At 38.1% G+C, this 27,213-nt stretch overlaps 1 protein-coding gene across 1 annotated transcript in view; it reads left to right on the top strand.

Moving 5' to 3' along the window:
* rictora (RPTOR independent companion of MTOR, complex 2 a) overlaps positions 1-27,213 on the top strand; it is a 40,864-nt gene that overhangs the window by 10,675 nt on the left and 2,976 nt on the right. The window contains exons 4-35 of the mRNA XM_065250993.1: positions 1,001-1,065; positions 1,243-1,374; positions 1,482-1,545; positions 1,642-1,768; positions 1,849-2,018; positions 4,493-4,560; positions 6,653-6,720; positions 6,809-6,891; positions 6,965-7,052; positions 7,133-7,223; positions 7,319-7,385; positions 7,486-7,566; positions 7,707-7,807; positions 7,895-8,060; positions 8,187-8,288; positions 11,515-11,561; positions 11,653-11,788; positions 11,881-12,080; positions 14,470-14,596; positions 15,190-15,354; positions 15,857-15,933; positions 16,758-16,836; positions 16,925-17,034; positions 17,156-17,243; positions 17,320-17,412; positions 17,500-17,606; positions 19,371-19,600; positions 19,676-20,450; positions 22,995-23,172; positions 24,903-24,987; positions 25,071-25,277; positions 25,948-26,103. Of these exons, the coding sequence (XP_065107065.1) occupies positions 1,001-1,065; positions 1,243-1,374; positions 1,482-1,545; positions 1,642-1,768; positions 1,849-2,018; positions 4,493-4,560; positions 6,653-6,720; positions 6,809-6,891; positions 6,965-7,052; positions 7,133-7,223; positions 7,319-7,385; positions 7,486-7,566; positions 7,707-7,807; positions 7,895-8,060; positions 8,187-8,288; positions 11,515-11,561; positions 11,653-11,788; positions 11,881-12,080; positions 14,470-14,596; positions 15,190-15,354; positions 15,857-15,933; positions 16,758-16,836; positions 16,925-17,034; positions 17,156-17,243; positions 17,320-17,412; positions 17,500-17,606; positions 19,371-19,600; positions 19,676-20,450; positions 22,995-23,172; positions 24,903-24,987; positions 25,071-25,277; positions 25,948-26,103 (4,333 nt within the window). The remainder of the gene's footprint in view (positions 1-1,000; positions 1,066-1,242; positions 1,375-1,481; positions 1,546-1,641; positions 1,769-1,848; positions 2,019-4,492; positions 4,561-6,652; positions 6,721-6,808; positions 6,892-6,964; positions 7,053-7,132; positions 7,224-7,318; positions 7,386-7,485; positions 7,567-7,706; positions 7,808-7,894; positions 8,061-8,186; positions 8,289-11,514; positions 11,562-11,652; positions 11,789-11,880; positions 12,081-14,469; positions 14,597-15,189; positions 15,355-15,856; positions 15,934-16,757; positions 16,837-16,924; positions 17,035-17,155; positions 17,244-17,319; positions 17,413-17,499; positions 17,607-19,370; positions 19,601-19,675; positions 20,451-22,994; positions 23,173-24,902; positions 24,988-25,070; positions 25,278-25,947; positions 26,104-27,213) is intronic.

Here is a 27,213-nt window from a genome sequence, read left to right as displayed (position 1 = left end):
AACTTCTGCTGTAAGCAGAGCCAGTGATGCGACACAGACGATCCACAATTCACTTCGGCAATGCATGACCTCACCCATTCGAACTAAATGAGAAACGTTAATGCTTACGCCCTGTGTGAATGCATCGTTACACTTCATCATTATTATTTCAATATGAAATCCTCATTTTTAAACTAATCTTTGGCACCTAAACAGTCAAAAAAAATTCACATGTGTCATATTTGAAACATCCAAATTCACATTAGTGCTGTCAAACGATAAATTGCATACAAAATAAAAGTTTTTGTTTGCATAATATATAATGTACTGTGTGTAATTATTATGTATATATAAAAGCACACACATACAAACATGTATAAATGTAAGATTTATTTACTTATTTATTTATAATAAAAGATATATAAAAATAAATATATGTACACATGTAAATGTTTCCCAAATACATACATGAATTTGTGTGTATTTATGTATACATTATAATTACACACAGGACACACACGTACATTTTACAAACTTTTATTTTGTATGCAATTAAACGCAATGAATTGTTTGACAGCCCTAATTCACATATAAACCATCTAGGGATGTGACGATAAATGCCGATATACACTAATAATGCGTGGCCGATAACTATTCTGAATCGCACAGCCGATATTATGCACAGCTATTTCATGTACTAAGGCTTTTGGTCAGTAAGTCCTTATCGATCTAAAATCACTGTTAGTTTAAGTCGTTTATAACATTAATTTGAAAAAGCAACACTCGTCAAACATAAACATAATTAATATTCTTTATTATCATGAAAATACCTGAAAAGGTTTGAGTTTCTGCACAAGAGCGCTCTCTGGCTTTTGGATGTACCGGCATTTCAAAGTAATTCATTGAGAAGCATAGCAAGCATCATCGTCCGATTTATATTGGTGCACCCCTAAAAACATCTTGCCTCTTTCTTTCTTTCTTTCTTTCTTTCTTTCTTTCTTTCTTTCTTTCTTTCTTTCAGCTACTGAACAGTGTTAACCACTGTGAAGAAAAACTAGGATTTACATATGAGGAAATCATTATTTGGTGAGTGCCACAAATAACAGTAACACTTCCTATTGTATGCGGATTTAAAACACAGAGCTCAGAAGCTCATCTCAACATTCTTCCCTTTATTTGTTTGTTTCTTTTCTGCTTTAGTTGTAAAAAAAAAACAGGAATACAAATGATCTGTTTTTCTTCTTGCTTGCTTTGTCTTGTTAGTCTGCGTGTGGCTTTGCTAAATGAGGTGAAAGAAGTTCGTGCTGCGGGTTTGCGCGCGTTGCGGTATCTGATCCGTGAGAGCACCGTCCTTCAGAAAGTTCTTCAGCTGCAGGTGGATTACCTGATCTCCAGGTGAGCTTATATTCTCCAGCTTTTATGGTTAACATTTTAACAGATAAAGAGATAATATAGATGTGCCAGAATGTCTCCTGGACTGAGATTCATGAGTTTGTATACAGGTGTATTGACATCCAGCAGAGTAATGAGGTGGAAAGAACTCAAGCACTCCGATTGGTCAGAAAAGTATGACCTCACGCTCATTTCCCATTTAAAAAAAACCAGATTATGTAGGTTTTATATTTAGAATACATTTTATTTTCTGTTATTTTATTCATTCAGATGATAACGGTGAATGCGCAGCTGTTCCCAAAGTCGCTGACGAACTCTTTGATCGCCGTGGCCAATGATGGATTGCAGGAGAGAGATCGGATGGTTCGAGCCTGTATCGCCATCATTTGTGAACTTGGTATGCAGTAAAGTTACAAGAAAGTTGATACTTGAGGATGAGGAAAGGTGTTAATGTTTGGATTTTTTGTTGTCTTCCAGCGTTGAAAAATCCAGAGGTGGTGGCCAAGCAGGGCGGTCTGAGCACGATCCTTAAAAACGTTATAGACTGTCAGCTGAGCCGCATCAATGAAGCACTGATTACCACCATACTGCACCTGCTCAATCACCCACAAACACGACAATACCTGCGTGCTGATGTCGAACTAGAGGTACACGCAAAGCATTGAACACACAATAATGATATACACAGGGTGTGTAACATACATTAAAAGGTTTTATGATAAAAGAGACGTTCACAAAATACTCATAGGACGGTAACTAAACTAAACGGTAAACTCTGATTACACATGAGATTAAGCAAGTATCTGACAAAGGCGAGCGTCTCTTTTATCATGAACCTCTTTGAAGCATCTGCTGTTGTATTATGACATCACGCGTGATGCATTCAAGTTTACATGACAGGCCGAACACATATTTTGAAATGACTAGCCACACATGTGATGAACTTCGCATCGTGCAGCCTCGAAAAAGAAATCACCAATTTGAAACGAATGATATAAAAATTATGTATTTTTGTGCTTAAGGTGAACACAGAGAAGTCAATGTTTTAGGAAGCCAAGTTAATTTATTTTTTGCGAAGAATAATAAAGCGTAATGTCAATCACTAAAGACAATTTTTGTTCATGATATAAATAAAAGTTTAACTAAAATATATTTAAGGCTTCGTCATTTACAGCAATGGTCACAAATTACTTTTTACTAAGATTTTATGCGACTTTAGCTGTGGTTTCACAGACAGTGTCATATTTTTGCATATAGGCATTTAACATAATCTTTATTAGTTTGTATGTATCTTTATTAATTTGTCTTATAAAGCTTAAAACAGGTTTTCCAAGGGTCATGAAATTTATGGAATTGCATGAAATTTTAAAAGGTCTTTTCCAGACATTGAAAGTCAGGGAATTTTTTATATTTTTTGACCAAGTCATGGAATATCAGAGATTTTTTGTTTTTGCTTTAAATATTAGTTTCCATTTATCAAAATGTAATCCGCTTGTTACCTATTGAATACCATTTCCGAGGTCCAAGCCTCCGCTGACCACAATTTAAACAGCTGTTTATTGCTAGGGGTGTGACGGTCATTATATAACCGTGAGACCGACGGTTATAGTTGAACACCGTCATTAGAACTCTATAACCGCCAAAACCGTGTTATTAAAATATTTTTTTAAACATTTTTTATCATAAAGAATTTTTAAATACTAATTAAAAACAACTGTTATCAGTCTGTGTTACACGCGCCCCTCACGTTCTCACGCAGTGAAAAATACAGAGCGGAGCAGACACTGACAACGTGCCGACATACAGGACAGACCAGGTTACTTTTCGGTTACTTTTGAGATTAAACATATTAAACAAAGTCTCGCCTTTCAAATTATCTCTTCCTTCTAGTTAATTTATAGCATCAAATTAACATGAATGACCATGAGAAGGAATGTTGTTTTAACCGCGGAAAGGCATCAGTACACTCCGCTTTTCAAGTTCAAATCTTCCCATGCTAATCTACTAACTCTCTTGAACGCACATTCACTGCTAGTTGTCTTGCTGTTAATTTTAAAGAAACGTAGAGCAAGTAGCTAATCAGTGTCTAGTTTATTCAAACGCCGGGTGAGCACCGTGCAGCGCGTCTGCGGAGAGCGTTTGCTGCGCGTGGCCATTGTGCTTTTACACCGGCTGCGTTTAATAACAATCTCGAGTTCACATTACTTTCTTTTACCTGCATTTATGAGCAAAACCTCTTCAATACGCTTTTAATCCACATTGTTTTCGTGCTGCTCTGGTCCGTGTAATGACAGATATAGACACAATTACAGACATAAAAAGCCCAATGCACAAATCTGTTTCTCTGAAGATTATTAAGATAGATGATAGTTAGAGGATTAATTTATGCTGGGCAGAGAGTGACAGCGTAGTCTTCTGGCAACAGTGTGTTTTTTTAATATTTCATTGATTTCTGTTAAATTGTTCAAAGTTATTACTGTTTAAAACACACTTGGCATCACATTCATGGTTTTATGGTAAAATGACACTTTCCCGTCAATCCACGAGCATTTAAACGAGCAAAACGCCCCCCACCGACGGTTATGTGACGAACCAATTCTGAAACCGGCACAGCCCTATTTATTGCCACTGTTTACTTATTTAAGGCATTTAAGCTACATTTTTATAAACTCAAAGTGTACACCACATTATCCAGGCGCACGACATCCCGGTCCTGGAAATTCTGCTTTTTATCAGTAAAAGTCAGGGAAAATCGACATTTGACTTGGAGTGGGAACCAAGTATCTATAATAATAACTATTGATAGTAAAATTTTTATTTTTCATCAATATTTCAAACTTTAGGGCATGAGCCAAAAAGCATTTTGCACTTTCACAGAAACTATTTTAAGAAACAATGCCATAAACCCTACACATTTTGGACAATCCAGCAATATAATTATTTCTCTGTAGCATTTTTTAATATTGCTAACCTCCAAAAGTTTGATTCTGGTCTGTGTCTGCCCAATAGTTTCCTGTCTGTCTTCTCTTATCTTGCTTTACAAAGCAGAACTGAAGTAAAGAAGATTGCAATTTTATCATCTGATATCAAATGGATCATAACCTGATATCATCTTTTTCAGCAAATTCTTGCACCGTACACAGACTTTCACTACAGGCACAACCCTGACACAGCGGAGGCGCAGATCAAGTAAGTAGTTTGTATGTGTGTGTGCATGTGTGTATTTGACTGAGCTGTACTTTAATAGATTGATGCATACAACACTGTCTTATCCACAAACCAGAACGCAATTCTACTTAGCCGTATATGCTAATATAGTGATTAAGTACTTTTTTAAACATGCATATTTTTATGTAATGTATGCAATATAGCTTGGTTCACAGTATAAGTTCATATTGAGCGGTTAACCGAAGGTTAGAGTTTATGACCGATTAAAGCAACACCAAAGAGTTTTTTAACCTTAAAATAACTTTTCCAAAAAAGTTTCAGTCGTTCATCCAATCGAAACAGGGTGAACAGCACTTTCATATTCGCTTTGCAGCCCTCTATTGGCCAAAACCGCACTAAAGAAGTTTCCAACCGTCGGGTCGCGGTCCAATCATAGCCAGCTTTGCTTCAGTAGGCTAAATTATTTACGACAGCGGTAATGGACAATTCCGCTTCCAACCTGTAGGGGGAGCAAAGAGCAAAAAACTCTTTAGTGTTGCTTTAATACTATAATGTGTCGACACGTGCCTACAGACATTTCGCCACTTTTCTATCCCTAATTTGTGAATGACCTGTAAAAGACGCAAATTATTTCTACCCTGGTGGTTTTTAATATTAAAATTTTATCAGTTAACGGTTCATGTTTGGTTAACAAGCTGCTTTATCGTTCAGGAAAATGAACTGAAATAAACATCCCTAATAGTTTTTCTATACAAGTGTTTTTCACTACCCAACACATAGTCGCTCTGCATCACGCAGCATTTCCTGCGCAATGTCATTTGCATAATCTGTGACACTTACTTACTTACAGTAAATACTTTACTGATGTCTCTGTAGATATAATGTTAGTCAAGTTAGTCAAGTAACAACATAATGTTGGTGAGCCAAGGGCTGCACAATAAATTGCATGCAATGGTCACACGCATCTTGTCAGTAAATTCAGGGGCAGTTGTAGCCTAGTGGTTAGAGTGTTGGGCTTGTAACCCAAGTGTTGCCGGTTCGAGGCTCACGACCGGCGGGTTGCGACTGTGGTGCCCTTGAGCAAGGCACCTTAACCCTAATTGCTCCCCGGGCGCTGCAGGGATAGCTGCCCACTGCTCCGGGTGTTTGTGTGTTCACGACTTGCAGTGCGTGTGTTCACTATTCACTGGATGGGTTAAATGCAGAGGTCACATTCCAAGTATGGGTTACCATACATTGGCAAATACTCACTTCACTTTCACTTTCACTAAAGCCGACGTCAGTAAATGAGAATTGCATGCATTTGATCATGTAGCCCTAGTGTAAATGCATGCAGTAGCAACAATAAAAATAGGTGCAAAGCATGTTTATACGCCTGATGTGTATTTTAATAATTTTCCAGCTCCCTTGGGTTAAACATTTGATTCTTAATGTTTTGAAATCCATTCCGCTGATCTCCGGGTCTAGCGTTAGCACTTTTAGCACAGATTAGCACAATCCATTGCATCTGATTAGACCATTAGCATTGCGTAAAAAAATAACCAAAGAGTTTTGATATTTTTCCTATTTAAAACTTGACTCTTCTGTAGTTACATTGTGTAATAAGACTGATGGAAAATTAAAAGTTGTGATTTTCTAGGCCGATATGGCTAGAAACTATACTCTCATTCTGGCGTAATAATCAAGGACTTTGCTGCCGTAACATGGCTGCAGGAGGCGCAATGATATTACACAGCAGTCGAAAGTAGTCCACTTGGTTACTTTCAATAGCAGGGGACTATTTTTGGGCACTGTGTAATATCACTACGCCTGCTGCAGACATGTTACTCTTCCATGGGGCTTAGTACACAATGTAACTACAGAAGAGTCAAGTTTTAAATGGAAAAAATATCGAAACTAATTGGTTATTTTTTACCGCGATGCTAATGGTCTAATCTGATTCAATGGATCTAGCTATGCTAAAAGTGGTAGCGCCAGACCTGGAGATCAGCTGAAAGGATTCCAAAACGCTAAAAATCTAATGTTTAACTCAAGGGGAGCTGGAAAATGAGCATATTTTCCAAAAAAGTGGAATGTCCCTTTAATACATTTTAACTGCTTTGCGATTCCACAGAGAAGACCGAGAGAGTCGGTTTCTGTCCAGTAAAATGGCCATCGTGGCTGCGTTTCGCTCGTGGTCAGGTATGATGTCCACTGCATCATCTACATCAGTTTTTCTTAAACTTCATATTCTTTTCATCTCTTCTGACGTGTGTTTATTTTTTTGCAGGTATCATAAATTTGTGTAAATCAGGGAACTCAGGTGTCCAGTCATTGATTGGTCTGCTCTGTATACCAAACATGGAAGTCAGGGTGAGTAAAGTAACCAGTCTAGGATTTTCCTAATCGTATCAGATTAATTAGTTTTGACATTTTTTTTCTACAGAAAGCCTTATTAGAAGTCATGTATGACATCTTCAGATTGCCTGTTCCTATGGTGACGGATGATTTTGAGGAAGCCCTGCACAGTGTCGGTGAGCAACATTTTTATTCAAAACTGATAGTAACATTGTGTGCATTGTGTCTGACGTGTGTTACGTTCTGATGTGTTCAGATCCCAGCAGGTTTCAGGACAGCTGGAGGTTATCCGATGGGTTTGTAGCAGCGGAGGCCAAAGTCATATTGCCACATCGAGCGCGGTCCAGGTAACGCAAAACTATGCTGTACTTGATATACCTGACTCTTAGATTATAGCTCTTATATCAGGATTTGGTTTCTGATGTGTTTTTGGTTCTTCTAGACCGGACCTCATGGATAACTACCTGGCTCTGCTACTGTCAGCCTTCATCAACAGCGGACTACTGGAGGTATAGAAAGACTTCATCACGTTCCTCATGTTGTTTAACAGTGAAGCTGAAGCCAGTGTGATGTTTTTAATACTGATTATTTTTGTGTGTGATTACGCAGGGTCTGGTGGAGGTGGTGACCGGCAGTGATGGACAGATATCCGTCAGAGCTACTGTACTTCTCGGAGAGCTGCTATACATGGTAGTGCACTGGATCATGTATCTTTGCTCATTTTCTCCACATAATTTGGCTTAGTATTAACCATTCGCCTTTTTGTTGTCGGCTTTACTTTTGAGGATAGTAGCTGTGCATGTAAACGTCACTTTTTTTCTCTCTTTCAGGCCAATACAATTCTTCCTCACTCTCACAGTCATCATTTGCACTGTTTACCCACACTGATCAACATGGCAGCTTCCTTTGACATCCCTCAGGAGAAACGATTGTGAGTAAAGACACACAAATGCACGCAAACAGTCGATCATCTGCTCGTTTTCAGGTTAAGTTTATGAATCTCGTGCTGTTTCTCCAGGCGCGCCAGTGCTGCGGTTAACCACCTGAAGCGTTTTCATGAGAAGAAACGGCGCGGGCCCAGACCGTACAGCCTTTACTTGGATCACATCTTATGCAGGACGGCCACTTCAACACACAAGAAGGAACAGCATCAGCGCTCGAACAAAGATATCTTTATTATGAAGGTATTAAATCTTCACACTGTATCATTACTGTGCAAACACTTGAATCTCATTTGTTTTGGCCTTTGCATTTTGTTTTTATGACAAAGAAGCACACTTGATGTACATTATTTACATTTGTGTTTGTAGGATACTGAAGAGGCACTGATGATGAATCTGAGAGACAGTCAGATCCTCAATCACAAACAGAACCTGGAGTGGAACTGGGTTCTTATCAACACTATACTGAAGGTAAAATCCTTTATATGGGCCCAACTCAATTTGTATTAATTAAAAAAAAAAATTTCAAAAGGTGCTTTTAGATGCAAATAGATGCTTTTGCCAGTGTTACACTATATAAGAATGGTTTTAAATGACAAAGAGAAATCACAGATTTCTTTGTAAGCTTTTCAAGAAATGCAAGACAAAAGTTATCACGTCATCTGGTAAAGCTGTTCTCATAGCACAATATTCATCGCAGGACAATAAAATACAGCAGTGCCAGTTTTCACCAATATCGCGCAGTCCTGCTAAATACTAAATACTGCCTGCTAAATTTTGAATAGTATGTGAAATGCTGTATAGTATTGTAACAGTTCCCTGTTACTTGTGTACCAAGAAGTACTCTCAATGCAGCCATGTAATTACTTACCTGAGCAGTAGGGGGCGAGCTGGGAAATTCAAGTACTGTTTTATTCCTCATTTGATGACTATGGATGTTTGATTGCTTCACCTAGACTTTGCAAAGAAGAACTTTATGAGATAAGGCAAACCAAAGACTGTACATTGGGGGGAAATATTGCTTTATTGTAAACTGTGGGATTATTGGTGTTGTGACTGTTGGTTTAGTATAGGATTTGTATTTGCTGGTTAACTTTTTAATACACTTGGCTCATGAGTAAAATTTGTCTGCTGAGTCCTATCCTTTATTGTAATACTTAAACTAATATCAATGGAATAGGTGTTACAGTATACAACAGCAGTTGTTAGAATCAGTGGTTTGTTACCTTGTGGTTTGTTACTATTGTAAAATTGTAAAATTTGCGTCATTTGCGCTTAAAATCTGGTCATTCTCCCATAAATTACACACAGGAAATTTGTGTCATTTGCCCGTAAATTACACGTGGGAAATTCGCCGGTAAATTACACGTGGGAAATTCGCCCGGTAAATTACACGTGGGAAATTCACCCCGTAAATTACACGCGGGAAATTCGCCCCGTAAATTACATGCGGGAAATTCGTCCCGTAAATTACATTAAAAATTTGCGTCATTCGCGCCTGAAATTTGCGTCATTCGCGCCTGAAATTTGCGTCATTCGTGCCTGAAATTTGCGTCATTCGCGCCTGAAATTTGCGTCATTCACGCCTGAAATTTGCGTCATTCGCACGTGAAATTTGCGTCATTCGCGCCTGAAATGTTCGAATTTTCGTCATTCGCGCCTGAAATTTGCGTCATTCGCGCCTGAAATTTTTCGTCATTCGCGCCTGAAATTTTCGTCATTCGCGCCTGAAATTTGCGTCATTCGTGCCTGAAATTTGCGTCATTTGCTCATAAAATTTGCATCATTCGTCCGTAAATTACACATGGGAAATTCGCCCGGTAAATTACACGTGGGAAATTCGCCCCGTAAATTACATGCGGGAAATTCGTCCCGTAAATTACATGAAATTTGCGTCATTCGCGCCTGAAATTTGCGTCATTCGTGCCTGAAATTTGCGTCATTCGCGCCTGAAATTTGCGTCATTCACGCCTGAAATTAGCATCATTCGCACGTGAAATTTTCGTCATTCGCGCCTGAAATTTTCGTCATTCGCGCCTGAAATTTGCGTCATTCGCGCCTGAAATTTTCGTCATTCGCGCCTGAAATTTTCGTCATTCGCGCCTGAAATTTGCGTCATTCGCGCCTGAAATTTGCGTCATTTGCTCATAAAATTTGCATCATTCGTCCGTAAATTACACATGGGAAATTCGCCCGGTAAATTACACGTGGGAAATTCGCCCGGTAAATTACACGTGGGAAATTCGCCCCGTAAATTACACGCAGGAAATTCGCCCCGTAAATTACATGCGGGAAATTTGTCCCGTAAATTACATGAAATTTGCGTCATTCGCGTCTGAAATTTGCGTCATTCGCGCCTGAAATTTGCGTCATTCGCGCCTGAAATTTGCGTCATTCACGCCTGAAATTAGCATCATTCGCACGTGAAATTTGCGTCATTCGCGCCTGAAATTTTCGTCATTCGCGCCTGAAATTTGCGGCATTCGCGCCAGAAATTTTCGTCATTCGCGCCTGAAATTTTTCGTCATTCGCGCCTGAAATTTTCGTCATTCGCGCCTGAAATTTTCGTCATTCGCGCCTGAAATTTGCGTCATTCGCGCCTGAAATTTGCGTCATTCGCTCATAAAATTTGCGTCATTTGCTCATAAAATTTGCATCATTCGTCCGTAAATTACACATGGGAAATTCGCCCGTAAATTACGGGAAATTTGCGTCACTCGCGGGTGAAATTTGCGTCAGATGAGGTACAAAAAAATCTAATATAATCTAATGATGCTTTGATTTTAGTCATTAGCAGCTAGCTTCTGAAATTTGCGTCATTCGCGCCTAAAATTTGCGTCATTCGCGACTGAAATTTGCCTCATTCGCGCCTGAAATTTGCGTCATTCGTGCCTGAAATTTGCGTCATTCGCGTCTGAAATTTGCGTCATTTGCTCATTAAATTTGCGTCATTCGTCCGTAAATTACACATGGGAAATTCGCCCGTAAATTACACACGGGAAATTTGCGTCACTTGCGCATGAAATTTGCGTCGGATGAGGTACAAAAAAATCTTATATAATCTAATGATGCTTTGATTTTAGTCATTAGCAGCTATCTATTTTATTTATATATATATATATATAGCTTTAAAAAGAATGTTTTTTACAACTGACCAAGCAAGCAAGATCCTTTCTATTCCTGTTTCTGTAAAATTATGAAGATGTGTCGTATATCTCCAGGTATTCACATACAGTGATGATGATTTTATCCTCCATTGTTGTTTTGTATTTTTGCCTCAGCTCATTAAGTCGTAATCACGTCACTACTAGAGCAAGCTCCTGACTGGCTAACGTGACGCAAATATCGGCTATAGTTCAGATTTTTCAACTCCAGCGTTGCAGGATGTCTATTGTGTCTTTGCATTGACTTAACATGTAAATCACTCACACTTAACGCTTCATTTGTGTCTGATGTGAACCAGGCTGTTTCGTAATCTAATGATAGTTTGATTTTAGTCATTGATTTCAATCTTTGTCATGATCTTACTGAGTCAATATTAAAGATATCAAGGTTTTATTTTCACAGAACATTCTTTACATTATGTAGGATGATTTTATGTATAAAACGCTAAATAATAAATCACTTTCACAGGCAGGGTCACAAATATTGTATGTGGTATTATTAACTGGTCACTTTGTTTTCTCTTTCCGTCTAGTGGCCAAATGTGAACCTTAAAAACAACAAAGATGAACAAATGCACAAGTAAGTCCGGCATATAACCTGTCATCATATGAGCAATTCATATGTTTTGCTCATGATCTCCTGTCACAGACTATACTCTGTGTGTTTGTAGGTTTGTGAGGAGGTTGCTGTATTTCTATAAGCCCAGCAGTAAGCTATACTCCGCTCTAGAGTTGGATCATGCTAAATCCAGACAGCTGACGGTAGCCGGATGTCAGTTCATGCAATTTCTCTTGGATTCTGAGGAGGTGAGAAACTCACTCGGTCTAAAAAATTGATCCTTTGTGTAAACAAAAACCTCGGCAATTGACAACAGCGACGTTGTCTGTTTCACTTATAGGACGGTCAGATGTATTTAGAAGAGCTGGTGAAGGACATCGTCCAGTGGCTCACCTCCTCATCTGGGATCAAACCTGAACGCAGTCTCCATAGTAACGGCCTCCTCAACACACTTAGTCAGCACTACTTCCTGTTTCTGGGTACCCTGTCGTCACAACCAAACGGAGTCAAAATGCTGGAGAAATGTGGCGTGTTTCAATGGTAAGAGCACACATGCACACTTTTACCAAGTAGGTGCCAGGACCATGGCACAGTACTGCTTTGCTCTTTACCATGGTACTGAATAAAAACCATTTGGGGGGGGTGAAAAGGTGATGTGCACCTTCAAATTAATATAATTTTGGTCTAGAAGCAAAATCTTGGTCTTGTTGGTTTGAAGACGACACTGAAGTGTTTGGAGTTGTGAATATTAAATAAAAAAATAGTTAAATGTATTTTTAAATGAAAGTGAATGCAATTATTGATCTATTTTATAAAAAAAAAAACACAAAAATGAAAATGTTTATGCCCAAGTCTCAACTAGTTCTGATCCAAATTAAGTTAAAATTACAATTTTTTTTGTAACACTTTCTTTGTAACACTTTTAGTGGTTTTACCAACAAAGCCCACCAGGTGTCAAATGTTGGCTGCATACTCTTGTCACAAACTAATAAATTACTGTCACTGCATTATTATTCATCCAAAAAGGTTTTAAAATATAAAAACTACATTATTAGAGTTTCCAATGATATATAGTTTCAGTTTGTCAAGTTTTTTTTTAAAGATTTATAGATATATTTTGATGGATAAACGAAATATGAATATATACAATTTCATATGTATTCCTACGTTGTCAGTGACATTTAACAAAATGACTCACTATACAATTTCATATAATGTCCTTAAAATATGAAAACTACATTCTTAGAGCTTTCCAACAATAATAATATATAGTTTGTCAAGATTATTTCAGGTTTATAGGATATGTAATAATACATTTTGGGCCCGCCTGTTATCCCTTGACATTTTATGGAAATACTCTTACGTCATTTTTTTTGCAAAATGGTGATGAGAGATGAAAATGAGGAAACTGAACTTGCAGAAAAACTGTGGCTTTACCATGATGTTATTTTATTGCACACTGTATAGCTGAGTGATTGAAGGTCATGGGTTTGAACCAAGGGGCAACCTTCTGATCTCTCTGATGAAGCCAATACAGAAGTGACTTTTGTAATTCATCAATTCCCATAGACCTCTATGTTAAAATGCCCAACTTTACAGTAAAAATAATGTGTTTACAGCCTGGTACAAAATGGGTTTTTGGTCTATATAGCAAATTTTGCTCATGTCCCGTCTCTTTACCCATTTTCGATTATCCGCGAGTGATGCGCGTTGACGCACGACCAAGATGGCGACGGCAGGCACCGCCTACTTTTAAGCTTCAAACCTATGAGTGATGTCACGGACAATACACGTTAGTGCTGTGACGGATCGCAGTTGATCCGTGATCCGTACGGATCACAACCAACGGTTCGGCTTTCATGCGATTCGCGGATTAATATGCACGTTTAAATAGGGAAAGTTTATCATTTGCACGTGTTTCTAAGGCTTGCAAATGTTAACATTCAAGTGATTTAAAACAATGTAACCGCAAAAAGGCGTTATGTGAGCAGATTTCTGTATGCACATGCGTTTAAGTGTCCGGTCCAGCTCCAGTCAGATCATCCTTTCAAAGATCAGAACTCCTCATGGGTAAACTATAGAGAGAGTCGTGCTACTGTGTCTCATAATGTTGTCCATTAACATACATTCACTGAATAGAGCAATGAAAAATAACGTAACGTTTTTATGTGAAGCGAAGTGACAGTTTATGCTGCATCTTCTTCCTGAAGCGCAGTTTGAAATTCGCCTGTGTGTATGCACGCGTTTAAGTGCCCTCAGTAGTTCTTATACATATACTTCAAGAAAGTAAGCCAACTTAAAATCTTTCTGTTCTTGACAGGGCACATACATACAAAATGATCTCACAGTATTCTTTTTCTAATAAAAACATTTGTTTATGTCTTAAGTGAATTATAGAGTCAGAAACCATTCTGCTTATTTGGTCTTAAAGAGACAGTAACCTCAATTAACCTCCTTAAGTCTGTGTCATTAATGTTAATCAAACAACCCAAGACAAACAGAAAATCACTTCTATTGCTCTAAAATAACAATAATAATAATAATTTATTTGTACAATAATTAAAGTGTTATTATTCATTTAATTCAATTTCTGTATCTAATGCTTATTTTAGACCTTACTTAATGTGCAACTTTGTTCTTTTTTATAAATGTTTGTAATTTCTTTATTTGTTATTATATTTTTCTCACCCTTTTTTTTGCTGATCCGAAAAACGATCCGATCCGTGCCTCAAAAACCGTAATGTGATCCGATCTGTGCGTTTTGTGATCCGTCACAGCCCTAATACACGTCCATATTTTTTACAGTTTATGGTTTGAACCCAGCAAACACACATGCTGAATAAATGTATGCCTTTTAATGCAATGTTAGTCTCTTTGGATAAGGGTCTGCTTAATGCATAAATGTAAATGCATTGTTTTGTTTGCGCAGTCTTTTGAACATGTGTTCAATGAAAAACCAGGATCAACTGCTGAAGTTAACGATGTCAACGCTGGACTACAGTAGAGACGGACTCGCTCGAGTCATTCTGTCTAAGATCCTCACAGCAGGCACTGATGTAAGACACATCCCGCTTCCCAAATGTGACCCTGGACCGCAAAAAAAAAACGGTCAAAAGGGTCAATTTCTTAAAGAAAAACATGAACGTTGAAAAAATAGGCTTTCCATTAATGTATAGTTTGTAAAGGTAGGACAATATTTGACCAAGATGATAAAACTATTTGAAAATCTGGAATCTGAGGGTGAAAATAAATCTAAATATTGAGGAAATAGTTAAAATTGTCCAGAGTCCTTAGCAACACATATAACTAATGATAAATTAATAATTATTGATATATTTACAGTAGAAAATGTACAAAAATATTTTTATGTAACATGTTCTTTACGTAATATCCTAATGACTTTTGGCATAAAAGAAAATCTATCATTTTGACCCATGTATTGTTAGCTATTGCTACAAATATACCCATGGAACTTATGACTGGCCTTGTGGTCCAAGGTCACATATCTACTACTGACAAAGATTTCTTTTATAGTATTTTTTTCACATTTTTAATATGGATTTTGCTTGTGTGCTTGAATTTGCTTGACGTAATTGTCTCAAAAGCATAGAGGAACTCTGTGTCAATCTCTTTGTTTTTATTATAACAGAACTGCCGTCTCTACGCCACCAAACATCTGCGTGTGCTGCTGCGAGCTAACGTGGAGTTTTTCAGTAACTGGGGGATGGAGTTACTGGTCACACAACTCCATGACCACAATAAAAACATTTCCATGGAGGCACTGGACATCCTGGATGAAGCATGTGAAGACAAGGTAAAGGCCATGAGTAATGCAATGAAATGGTTAGCATTTTTCTGTAATTAGTCATTAAAGGTGCAGTGTGTACATTTTAGCGGCATCTAGTGGTGAGGTTGCGAATTGCAACCAACGCCTCAGTCCACTGCTCACCCCTCGCTTTTGAAATGCATAGAGAAGCTATGATAGCCGCCACCGGAAAAACATGTAATTAACGGAGACAAACAAAAAGTTTGTCCGTTAAGGGCTTCTGTAGAAACATGGCAGCACAAAATGGTGACTTCCACGTAAGGGGACCCCCTGTGTATGTAGATAAAACAGCTCATTCTAAGGTAATTAAAACAAAACGGTTCACTTTAAAAAGGTATTTATACACCCCTGATAATATAGTTTTGTATATTATTTAGGATTTCTGTCAAAAGATCCTTTTCAAAATTACACACTATACCTTTAACAAAATCCAAATTAGAAAGTTGATATAGGCATGCAGTTTTACATAGAAATGTTTTGACGACTACAGGCGAACCTGCACACTTTCATTCACATGAGACCAGCTCTGTCTCATCTCGGGGATAAAGGACTTTTGCTGCTGTTGAGGTAAAAGCTTTATGCCTTTCTGTTATTGTATGCATACCACTTTAATGTATCGATTATTATAGGAGATGTATCCTTTTAAGCTAACAATAAATACATCTGTACCTCTTCACAAGTATGACTGTAACAAACTTTGTTAAATCAAGCACCTAATGCTTTATAAATGGGACAACGATGTAGTAAACAATGGTTTTTCTTTTTAAATTTTTTTTTTTTAATTTCACATGCACACGACAACGTTGTCAAAATGATCTGTGACTACACAGATCAACGAAAATCACTAAACCGCTGTATTATGCGTGCCAGACCAGTAGGTGGCGATGTTACTTCGTGACTTATTGTTTTTTACACAGAAATGATAACAAAAACGTTGTCGTGTAAACAAACAGCCGAAACACATAAACAATTTCCAGTTTTTGGTTAAAAATTTTGTTGTGTTAGTGGTGCTTAAAGCCTGAACTAAAGTCCCGTTTTTATGAGAACGCGAGGGTCGATGTACAATGAGCGTGACGCAAATTTCGTCATCAGAATAGCACGCACGCAATGTATGAGCACCTCTGGATTTTTGGAACCGCGTGAACTTTGTACTCGTAGGTCGCGCATACATGTACCAGGGTATGTGTACGCAATATAAGTCAGATAAACTATGCTTTGTAAGGCCTTGCATGGGCATTCACGTACACGTAAAAAGATTGTTTACATCTACATTTAGCCACTTTATAGGTGCTTGCATCACAGCGACTTTTAAATAAAGGAAGCTTTTGTATTTGAAGGATGTTTGCTGAAATTTTATTTTTGATTCTTGTCTCCTTCATCTTTTTGTAAAGGTTTCTGTCTATCCCAAAAGGCTTCACATACCTCAATGAAAGAGGATACGTCAACAAAGAGCTGGAAAAGTGGCAGAAGGTAATTGCTTCAAATATTCAGCTGTCAGTTCATGGTTTTGTGTCAATTTCTTGCTAATGAAGATGTTAATATATTTGTTCTTCTGTAGGAATATAATCTTAAGTATGTGGACATGATTGAAGAGCAGTTGAACGAAGCTCTGACGACATATCGCAAGCCTGTCGACGGAGACAACTACGTCCGGCGCAGCAACCAAAGGTTTCTGTGTTTTCTATCACGTGAAAATAACATTAACAATAAGTGAAAAGCGATTTGACGTTACACAAAACCTAATTCATTGTACACTTATTATTTTAACTATGATATTTTCACATTATAGGTTACAACGGCCAAATGTGTTTCTTCCCGTTCATTTATATGGGCAGCTGGTACATGATAAAACAGGTTGTCTACTATTAGAAGCAAAGGTGTGTATTTATTCATTCACTCTTTGTATAGTTGCCTGAAGCTTTTATGTTTAAATATTTGCATTGTTTTTGTTAGGGAGTCATCCAGGATCTCTGCTGCGCTGTTCGTTCTCCAGTGTTGGATAAATGGGAAGGCATTAAACAACTGAAAGCTGTGCTTTGGGCTCTGGTCTGTCATGTTTTTAGCATCTCTAGCTTATGAATTATAATTTCATGAACTTTATGTGCTTATGGTGTTTCAAATATGCATTTTTAGGGTAACATTGGCAGCTCTAACTGGGGGCTCAACCTTCTGCAGGAGGAAAATGTGCTTCCAGATATCATAGCTCTGGCACAGCAATGCGAGGTTTTGTCCATACGCGGGTAACTTCTATATGCGTTATCAAATACCTTACCTGCACGTTTTTAACTGTGTGTATTTGTTTTGCCAAAGCATCCACATACAAATACAGTTATTTACATATTGTGCCTTTAAAATAAATGGTAACACTTTAAATGAAGGAGTGTTCATAAGACTGACATGACACCTTAATCATGATATGACATGTGCCATGAAAATGAAGGAGATTGTATGCACATTTATGTCTTTTTAAGTGTCATTTGTTCAATTGTGTCATTTTTAATGCAAAGATGACATTGTTTGAGATGTCTTTGTTATGATAACTTGACATAAACCAATACATCATAACTTGTCATAAATCTGTCATAAACATGACATAGTAGAATAATTATCAAACTTAAGAAACTACCTAGCTTTATGGGTTAACATTACATGTCATAAACTGTCAATTAATATCATAAAGTGTTAAAGGGATACATCACCGATTTAGCATTCAGCTTTGTATCTGTAGAAACCCGGCAGTATTACTGAATGACCATGTTTCCCTCCATCATTTCCCCCTGAGAGGAGAGATATCTGCATTTTGGTTCTGCAAAAAAGTCCTCCGATGATGCAAAAATCGTCATATTACATCATCGGAGGACTTTTTTGCAGAACCAAAATGCAGATATCTCTCCTCTCAAGGGGAAATGAGGGAGGGAAACATGGTCATTCAGTAATACTGCCGGGTTTCTACAGATACAAAGCTGAATGCTAAATCGGTGAAGTATCCCTTTAATAATGTGTCAAATAATCTGAAATTTTATTAACAAAATGCAACAAACACGTCAAAATATCATACTTAACTTTATGTATGTGCACAATACATTAACTTGCAAATACAGAACTTGTTCTTCCTCACACAGAGGGTTCTGAAATTTTCTGACATACATGTAGAAGAAAAAACTAATAAAACATTTAATTAATTAATTTAAATAAATGTTTTCGATATAGACCGAACACTGCATGGGTTAATATTTTTGTACTGATTAATTTAATTTTAGGTGAATCAGTCTCCAAATGCAATAAAATAGAATTGTATAAATTTTTATGATTATTATTATTATTGAATAATTGATTTTATTTGTTAAAAACATGTAGGAAACTTTAAAAAACATTATCAACGAAGAATATTTATGTCACTGTTATAAAACTATATGACAGAGTATTAACACTTAATGACATTTTAATGACAAATTATATTTGTACGACTGTAGTTGAGGTCAAGAAAAATATTCCTGATGCTGTTATAAAACTATATGACAGAGTATTAACACTTAATGACATTTTAATGACAAATTATATTTGTACGACTGTAGTTGAGGTCAAGAAAAATATTAATGATGCTGTTATAAAACTATATAACGGAGTATTAACACTTAATGACATTTTAATGACAAATTATATTTGTACGACTGTAGTTGAGGTCAAGAAAAATATTAATGATGCTGTTATAAAACTATATGACAGAGTATTAACACTTAATGACATTTTAATGACAAATTATATTTGTATCACTAGTAAAAAGTGGTCCGTTATGTTGTCTTGGTAATGTCAAGTTCTCATGACAAGTTATGATGTATTGGTTAATGCCAAGTTGTCATAACAAAGACATTTCTAACATGAAGGTGTCATCATGCCTGTCTTATGAACACCCCTTCAAGTAAAGTGTTACCCAATAAACTAATATAGCTATTTTGCAAAATGCATTACACAGTGCATATTTAATAAATGAATTTTCCGTGCAGTACGTGTCTGTATGTGCTGGGCGTGATCAGCCAGACGAGGCAGGGCAGCGACATGCTCAAGGTTTTAGGATGGGACTCCGTACGGCACAGTCGCAGACAAAAGTGGCCCGTCGTCCCTGAAGAGGTGGACGCACCTCTGCCCAGTGAACTTTCATCTGTGCCCAGCACGCTCAGCCTCACCTCGGAGTCCACCGGCTCACGGCACAACAGCGAGAGCGAAAGTCAACCGAGTGAGTTAAGATGAGATGAAGACATGTATTGGTCGATAAAAGCGTGAATATACATTTATGCATTTGTGTTCCCAGGTTTTTATTTGGATGATGGTCGCGAAGGGTTGGACATGTACGACGACTCTTCGCTCAGCATACACGTGAAACCTCCAAAAGACAGAAGCCCTTTTACCATGCTGACCCCGTCGCACATCAGAAATCGTTTTCTGAACTCTCTTTCTCTCCCCATTAAAAAGGGGCGAAGCTCCGGTGACTCCAAAGGCACAACTAATTCAGGAAAGTCACCCGAGGAGCTGAGGCTCATCCGGAGAAACCGGACGGCAACTGAACCTTCGAACTACTCTCCTGGCCGCTCGTTTAAGAGCCGCAGTCAGAGCTTTAACACGGACACTACAACCAGCGGCATTAGTTCCATGAGCTCCTCGCCTTCCCGGGAGCAGGCCGTAGCCATGGATACGGACTGCGCCAGCCTCAACACAGTGGTGAGTGCCAAAACGGTGAAAATGCAAGACTCGCTCGGTCCTTACTCTGGCCGCGGCCACATCCCGTTGTCGAAGTCCAATTCCACATCCCTGGTTCCGCCCGGGTCGGCACACACGCTTCCCCGCAGGGCGCATTCGCTGAAATCCCCCTCTGTGGCCACCATCAATAGCCTAGTGGATTGCAGCTATATGTACACCAGTCAACGTGATGCGTTGGGCTACGACATGCTAAAACGTCTGCAGCAGCAGAGGATCCATCCTTCTCTTTCCCACAGCGAAGCTTTGGCTTCTCCCGCTAAAGACGTTTTGTTTACGGACACGATCACCATGAAAACACGCAGCCTTGATTCACGATTCACCCCGCGCGGGTACGTAAACTTTTATTTGTTGTATCTGGAATATTTAGTACATGTGTGAATGTCCATGAAATTTATTGGGTGACGCTTTATTTCGATAAGCCACTTTAGACATTTAACTAACTATAAATAACTTTGCGACGACTTGTCAACTACCAGTCATTAGACAGGGTTCCCACAGGTACTTGAAAGTTTGTGAATCTGGGGGAAAAATTCAAGGCCCTGGGAAGTTTTTGAAAATATCCATACATAGATACAGGTCATTGAAAGTGCTTGAATCTATTTTATGCAAGAAGTTTTCTGGAAAAAATCCATATTATTCCCTGTGTAGTGTAAGATAATATCATAAAAATTCTAGACTTTTTAAGCTCACGTGCTAAACTGTTCACTTTAAATGCTTTTAATCTTCTGTATGCAAATGTTGATTCATACCAAAATGCTTTTTTGCATAGTGAAAACGTCTCTGGTTACGTATGTAACTGTTGTTCCCTAAGAAGGGAACGAGACGCTGCGTCTCCCTTGCCATACTTCCTGCGTCCCTGTAATGCCGTCTTTGGCAATATTTCAGATAGAGATATACTTCCTGGCTCCCGCGTCACCCTGTCTTTGTCGTTAAGCCTCACCATTGGTTGAATTTGATATACACATTCAGACGCACTTACTCCTGGAGGCGTCCCCAAAGTGTCACCGCAGTGACGCAGCGCGAGTTCCCTCGAAAGGGAACTGTAACAATGTATCTTTAAAGGTAACACGATGTAATCTTGCTCTCACTTCAAAAGTGCTTCCTTACATTTACTCCTTGAATTTGAGGGTATTGGACCTGGAAAGTCCTTGAAAGGTCCTTGATTTTAAAGTTAACTAAGGTGTGGGAACCCTGATTAGAGTATTAGTTGACTGCCTGCTTATTGTCTACCAACACTTTATTGTGATGATCCACCAACAGACTGACTAGGAGTAATTTTGCAACTTATTCTACTAACCCATTCTCTAACCTTACCCCTAACAGTCTAATAAAGGGGTGGTCACACTACACTTTTCGTTCCATTGACTTCCATTCATACGCGCCATATTTAATTCTGGTAAACTCTGACCTGCGAAGTGGAGACGTATGACCAGTAGAAAACCAGTACATCTCAAGGTGACATTTCTCTCTACAGAAAAGTAAATATGTTAGGACGAAGTGCTCCCTGCCCGTATTCACAGCAATGTCCGAAAAAATATTTGCATGCACAAAGTGTAGTGTGACCGCTACTTATGCTGAGTTTACACCAAACGCGATTTGGGCGTCAAAATCGCGTCTACTGCGCGTGGTTTGCCGCTTGAACAATTTGGATGCATTCACGCGTGTAGAGCGGAGTAGACCCGCGGAAAAAGCAAGCATTTGACGCGCGTCCGAAGCAAAATCCGCTTCTTGTGGGAGGGGCAACTGCTGTGCGAGTGTCTGTTTGCAAGATGACTGATGTTACTTGTGCATTTATCAAGAGAGTTACCAGTTTGTATTGGGTAACCTTACTATAGGGGGCAAATAAACGGCGCGGGTAGATAAACGTCACGTGATTCAAAAGTGAAGTGTGTATTACAACTTAAGTCCTTACTGACACTCTTCCAAGCGAGGTCATTTTTATTCCTGTCTCCTCTATAGAAATAACAACTTTTGTCATATAGCTTCGAGTGACTGCTTGAGTGAGTGACTCCGGGCGGGGCTGCCACCACAGCAGCAGGCAGGCTCCTGATTGGTTAACGCGGCGCGAAATTCCGCCAAAGTTAAAAAAATTTCAACTCGGGCGTCAGCCGCAAATTTGCGTTATCCGCAAAATGCACAAAAGCACCATTCGCGCGTACCGCGCACAACTCGCGCCTTTCGCGCGAGCTTCACGCACGAGCTTCACGCACGAATGAGGCGGAAACGCGTCTTCCGCTCCGCGCCGAACGCCTCTTCCGCGCCGCGGGACCTCCTGACGCGCGTCAACGCATCTGCACATTGACTTAACATTGAATTCACGCCTCTACCGCGGTTGGTGTAAATGCAGCATTATTGACCCAAATTCAAAAGCATGTGCTTGGCATCATATAAATCAGACTATTGTGTAAGGATTTTTGGGTGTTTTTTCTTTGCTGGTTCTAGGTGTTCTTGTAAAAGGTCCAGGTACTCTGGGCCGCTCAGCTCTCATCACAGAGTATCCAGAACCCTGGTACCATGGTGGGTGGGGTGGCACTAAATTAGGTTCCCTCATTAGTTTGGACCTGCTGTCGAGTATACTGTAGACTCACGGTGTCCCTTCATATAGAAGTACAGTTAGTTGTTCCCAATACTCTAAATTTTTTCCATCTTTCAGTCATTCGCTCTCTTTCTAGTGTGTAACTGGATATATAGTACATACTCTTAGCCACAAACTAGTATGAGTAGTGTAGGTACAGGGTGCTTGAATTTGAAGATGTGCATTAGTTTCTCCCTGAGCACTGAATCTCAAATTGTGATGTCGCACTTAGCGTGTTGACATGAAGTAGAGATATCAGACTACAAAGCTTTTCTGCTTGTCTTGGCTTTACTCGTAGGTTTTTGAAAGCTTTAAGTTTCGCGTCTCTGGATAAGGAGGACTTGCTGAGTCCGATAAGTCATGGCAGCCTGCACCGCTCTTCTTCTCTGCGCTCCATGGTACCCAACCCCACCTTTGGCTGCAGTGAGGATTACATCGGCCTCGCGTTACCCATGGACATTAACCACATATTTCAGGTACAGTGCATTCATTTTAAAGTCCCCCTGTGGACTGTGAAATGTGAAAATCAAGTTTTTATTATTGTTTATATGTCAATGCAGTGTTTTTATTGTTATATGCTTTAAGGCAAACCATGTACAAATTCATCATTCAACGGCATTGCTGAGTATTATATCTCAAAACCACGGTTTGAAATCGCCTTGGTTTTCTACGTCGCAAACATGTAACCAATCACATCATCACAGTTAAATGAGTTTGAGCCATAGATATTAAATGTATGGATGCTGCATAGAATCTGTGCTGAAACAATTGCTTGTAGCTTTTCTATACATATAAATCTATGGTCCGAACTGTGGCTAATTTGCATATTCATATATCTATGTATAGTATAATAAATGAGGCAAGGGTGTAGAGTTGCATTTAGGCTGTTAAAGCATGAAGAAAAACTTTTAATTACGCTATTATGATGCTCAAAGATGACTTTTGAGTGATAATATAATCGATTACAAATAGGAATTTAAATATTTTTCCCTTTATTTGTGGAAGCTTGTGAGATTTAGATGAAATTTGCCCAAGACAACTGCAGGTGTCACTGCAAAAAATGACTTTCCTACTTAGTATTTTTGTCTTGTTTTTGGTACAAATATCTAATAATTCTTAAATCGAGATTCATTTTATTGAACCTTAAAAAATGTGTCTAGTTTTTAGACCAAAAATATAAAATTTAAGTGAATTTATGCATAATACAAGCAAAAAAAATTGCCTAATGGGTAAGCAAAAAATCTTGACATTTTTCTTAAACACTTCATTCAAGAAAAATTAGCTTACCCCATTGACAGAATATTTTGCTGTTTTTAAGCAAAAATTCACTTAAATTTGATACATTTTGTCTAAAAACTAGATTTATTTTCTTGGGTGATTTTGCTCATCAAGAAATTGCATTTTGATTTAAGAATTTTTTTGATATTTGTACTAAAAACAAGACAAAAATACTAAGAAAGAAAGTCATTATTTGCAGTGTGTTAATTCAGTTGCATGCAAGTAGCATTTTTTTGGACTTCTAACAAAAGCAAACATTTTGCATGAACTAATTTAAGAAAATGCTAAATGTTTATGAGGCAGTTTCCCGGACCGGGATTAGACTAGTCGTAGACTAAAATAAATGTAAGAGCTGTCCAAACTGAACATCTTAAATATCTTAAAATACATCAGTGCTCTTTGTTTTGCCTCAAAATGCACGCCAGTAATGTCTTTAGTAAGGCATGTTTGTTAAAACTAGTTATATTTCCTAATTAAACTAAGTCCTAGTCCTGGTTTAAGGTTTATCGCTTTAACTTTTGGTCTAAATTTTAAGTGATTTTGTGCATAAAACAAGCAAAAAATCCGCCAATGGGGTAAGCAAAAAATCTTGAAAATTTTTCTCAAACACTAAATTCAAGAAAATTTTGCTCACCCCATTGGCAGATTTTTGTTGCTTGTTTTATGCACAAAATCACTTAAATTTGATATTTTTGGTGTAAAAACTAGACTTATTTTCTTGGGTCGTTTTGCTCATCAAGAAAAAGCATCTTATTTTAAGAATCTTTTGGTATTTTAACTGAAAACAAGACAAAAATACTAAGAAAATGTTTTCTTGAAAATCATTTTTGCAGTGCAGTTATGTCATTCAGGACAGTTCATGTTGTTATCAGCTCATGTTTGTAATGTTTTGGTCAATAAATGTTTAAAATGTTATTTATTTTTTTAGATTAAAGAAACCTCATATTTCCAGAAGAGAACAAGCCCCCCTGCCGGAGAGAAATCTTCCAGATTTCTTTTTGGAGAAACTGATGGTAAACTGATAATTATTTTAATATTATATAAATGAGTATTAACTCATATGAGCGGTTCATGTAAATCCATCTGTGTTTTTTAGAGTCGTGTCGTGGTCCTGCCCTGAAGCAGCAGGTCAGCATCACAGAGCTGTTAAACAGCAGCCGGTCAGATCAGCATCATCTGTTGGGTGATGATGAGACTACAGGTTTACAGGAACACACAGAGGAGAACTGCCTGTACTGCAGCGCTCTTACTGCCCTCGGCTCATACACAAACAACCATCTGAATAACACACACACTCGCACAGGTGAATACAAACACACCAGCACTCCTACCTTATCTACTTTTAAAGGTGCACTGTGTAAGTTTTAGTAGGATCTCTTGACAGAAATGCAACATAATAAACATAACTATATTATCAGTGGTGTATAAAGACCTTACATAATGATTTTTTATTACCTTACAATAAGACTTTTTTTATCTACACTGTTGGTCCCCTTACATGGAGGTCGCCATTTTGTGCCGCCATGTTTTTACAGTAGCTCTAAACTGACATGATGCATTAAATGACGCAAAGATGAAAGGCAGAAAACAAATCCGGACGATCAAATGAAGAAACATTATTATTTTTATTATTAGCTTTCTGTCGTGAATCCAGCTTAGGTTCACTGCATATTCAAGTACTTGCTCAAAAATAGATTTTTGTTCATTTTTCCCCCTGAAAAGTTACAGATTGCAGCTTTAATTAAATTTTTTCTATTTAAATTTATTTCAATTGCACTTTTTTTACTATTATGCAGATTTACAGTAGTACAGGCACATAATAATATATTATATTATTACAAAATACACGTACATAATAGTTTTTGCAATACTAGCTGCAAAAACAATCAGGCCGATATAGCCGTAGGGCTAACAAATACACACGTCTGTTAGTAAAATCTGTACTTACACACAATTTTTCTCTCTACTCGCAGATCTGTGTGAGGGTTTCACTGCGTGGCACGGTCAGCCATCCCATAATCACCTGGAGGTGGTCGCCCAGTCTAAGTACTCTGGTGTGTCGGGCTGCAGTGATGCAGCTGTGAGTCAGGGCTCGGCCAGCAGCACACCCAGTACTGAACTTATACTGGGTAAGACAGATACCATCTATTCCAGAATATTTCACCAAAATTTAAAAATATTAAATAAAAATAATAATTGTAAAATTTGATCTTATGTACAGTTAAGGCCCGGGTATACTTTTTTTCCGCGTCCGTCTCGCGCGCGCACGCGTCCGCCCAGCTTTCCGAGTATAGTCCCCGCGGCTACACGCGGATGGCCGCGTTCGACACTATACGCAATACAAATGATTTCTTATTCAAATTTTTTGTCTAACAGGCTGTCAGGGCAGCACTGATTTGGCGACATTTACAGTACATTAAAACATTAGGATAGGTGAAGAAAAGTAACTGATCCACCATTGCAAACACAGTTTAGAACAAACAACAAGACAACAAAGAACAGGAATCAAACAAACATGCTCCACAGCTTTCTGTTCTTGGAAGAAGTAAATGTTAAAGAAGAAAAACGATAGTGTGTGTGCAAATGCTGTCTATTTCCTTTGTATAATTGTTTATAGTGAAGTGTCCTGTCTAAATATTTTCACGCGCATGCGCTGTCGTACGTGGACTGTATGCGCACTGTCCGTTCGGTGTCAAATTTTGCGCTGCACGCGGACGGTCCGGCTGCGGACCCTCCTGATGACGAAAATCCAGAGTTTGGAATAAAAGTGAATTTGAAGAGTTTGGTTCCAAAACACAATAAATCCATTTTAACTTATTTGGGTAAAAATGTGTTTTCTATACCAAGAAAGTGACAAGATGAAAACCACTATTTTCTGTTACAAACTTTCACATCTTTAGGTTATAACAACATAAAAAATTCAAATCCATAATCCATTTGATTTTCAAAAATGTTTTATAAAAACCCATTATTTTTTCCGCAAAATGCAATAAATCCATTGAATCAATATATAAATGTGCATTCTTCTTTGCCATGTTATATTTATTTAGTTGACTAGTGGTATACACTAATAAAAAACATTAATGGCATTAATCAAAACACTTACTTTGTCATATTAAGAACACTGTATGTTGTCATCCTTGGGACGTCGTCTCTGAACTTTTTTGACAGCGATCAGAGGTAAAATGATTTGGTCCTGCTCGATTTTCAATGACTTGGAGTAAAATAATGAAACGTTT

Source organism: Paramisgurnus dabryanus, chromosome 5, assembly GCF_030506205.2.
Source record: "Paramisgurnus dabryanus chromosome 5, PD_genome_1.1, whole genome shotgun sequence".
Taxonomy (NCBI): domain Eukaryota; kingdom Metazoa; phylum Chordata; class Actinopteri; order Cypriniformes; family Cobitidae; genus Paramisgurnus; species Paramisgurnus dabryanus.
Note: the sequence above shows the minus strand (reverse complement) of the source record. Positions and strands in the feature narration are given on the sequence as shown.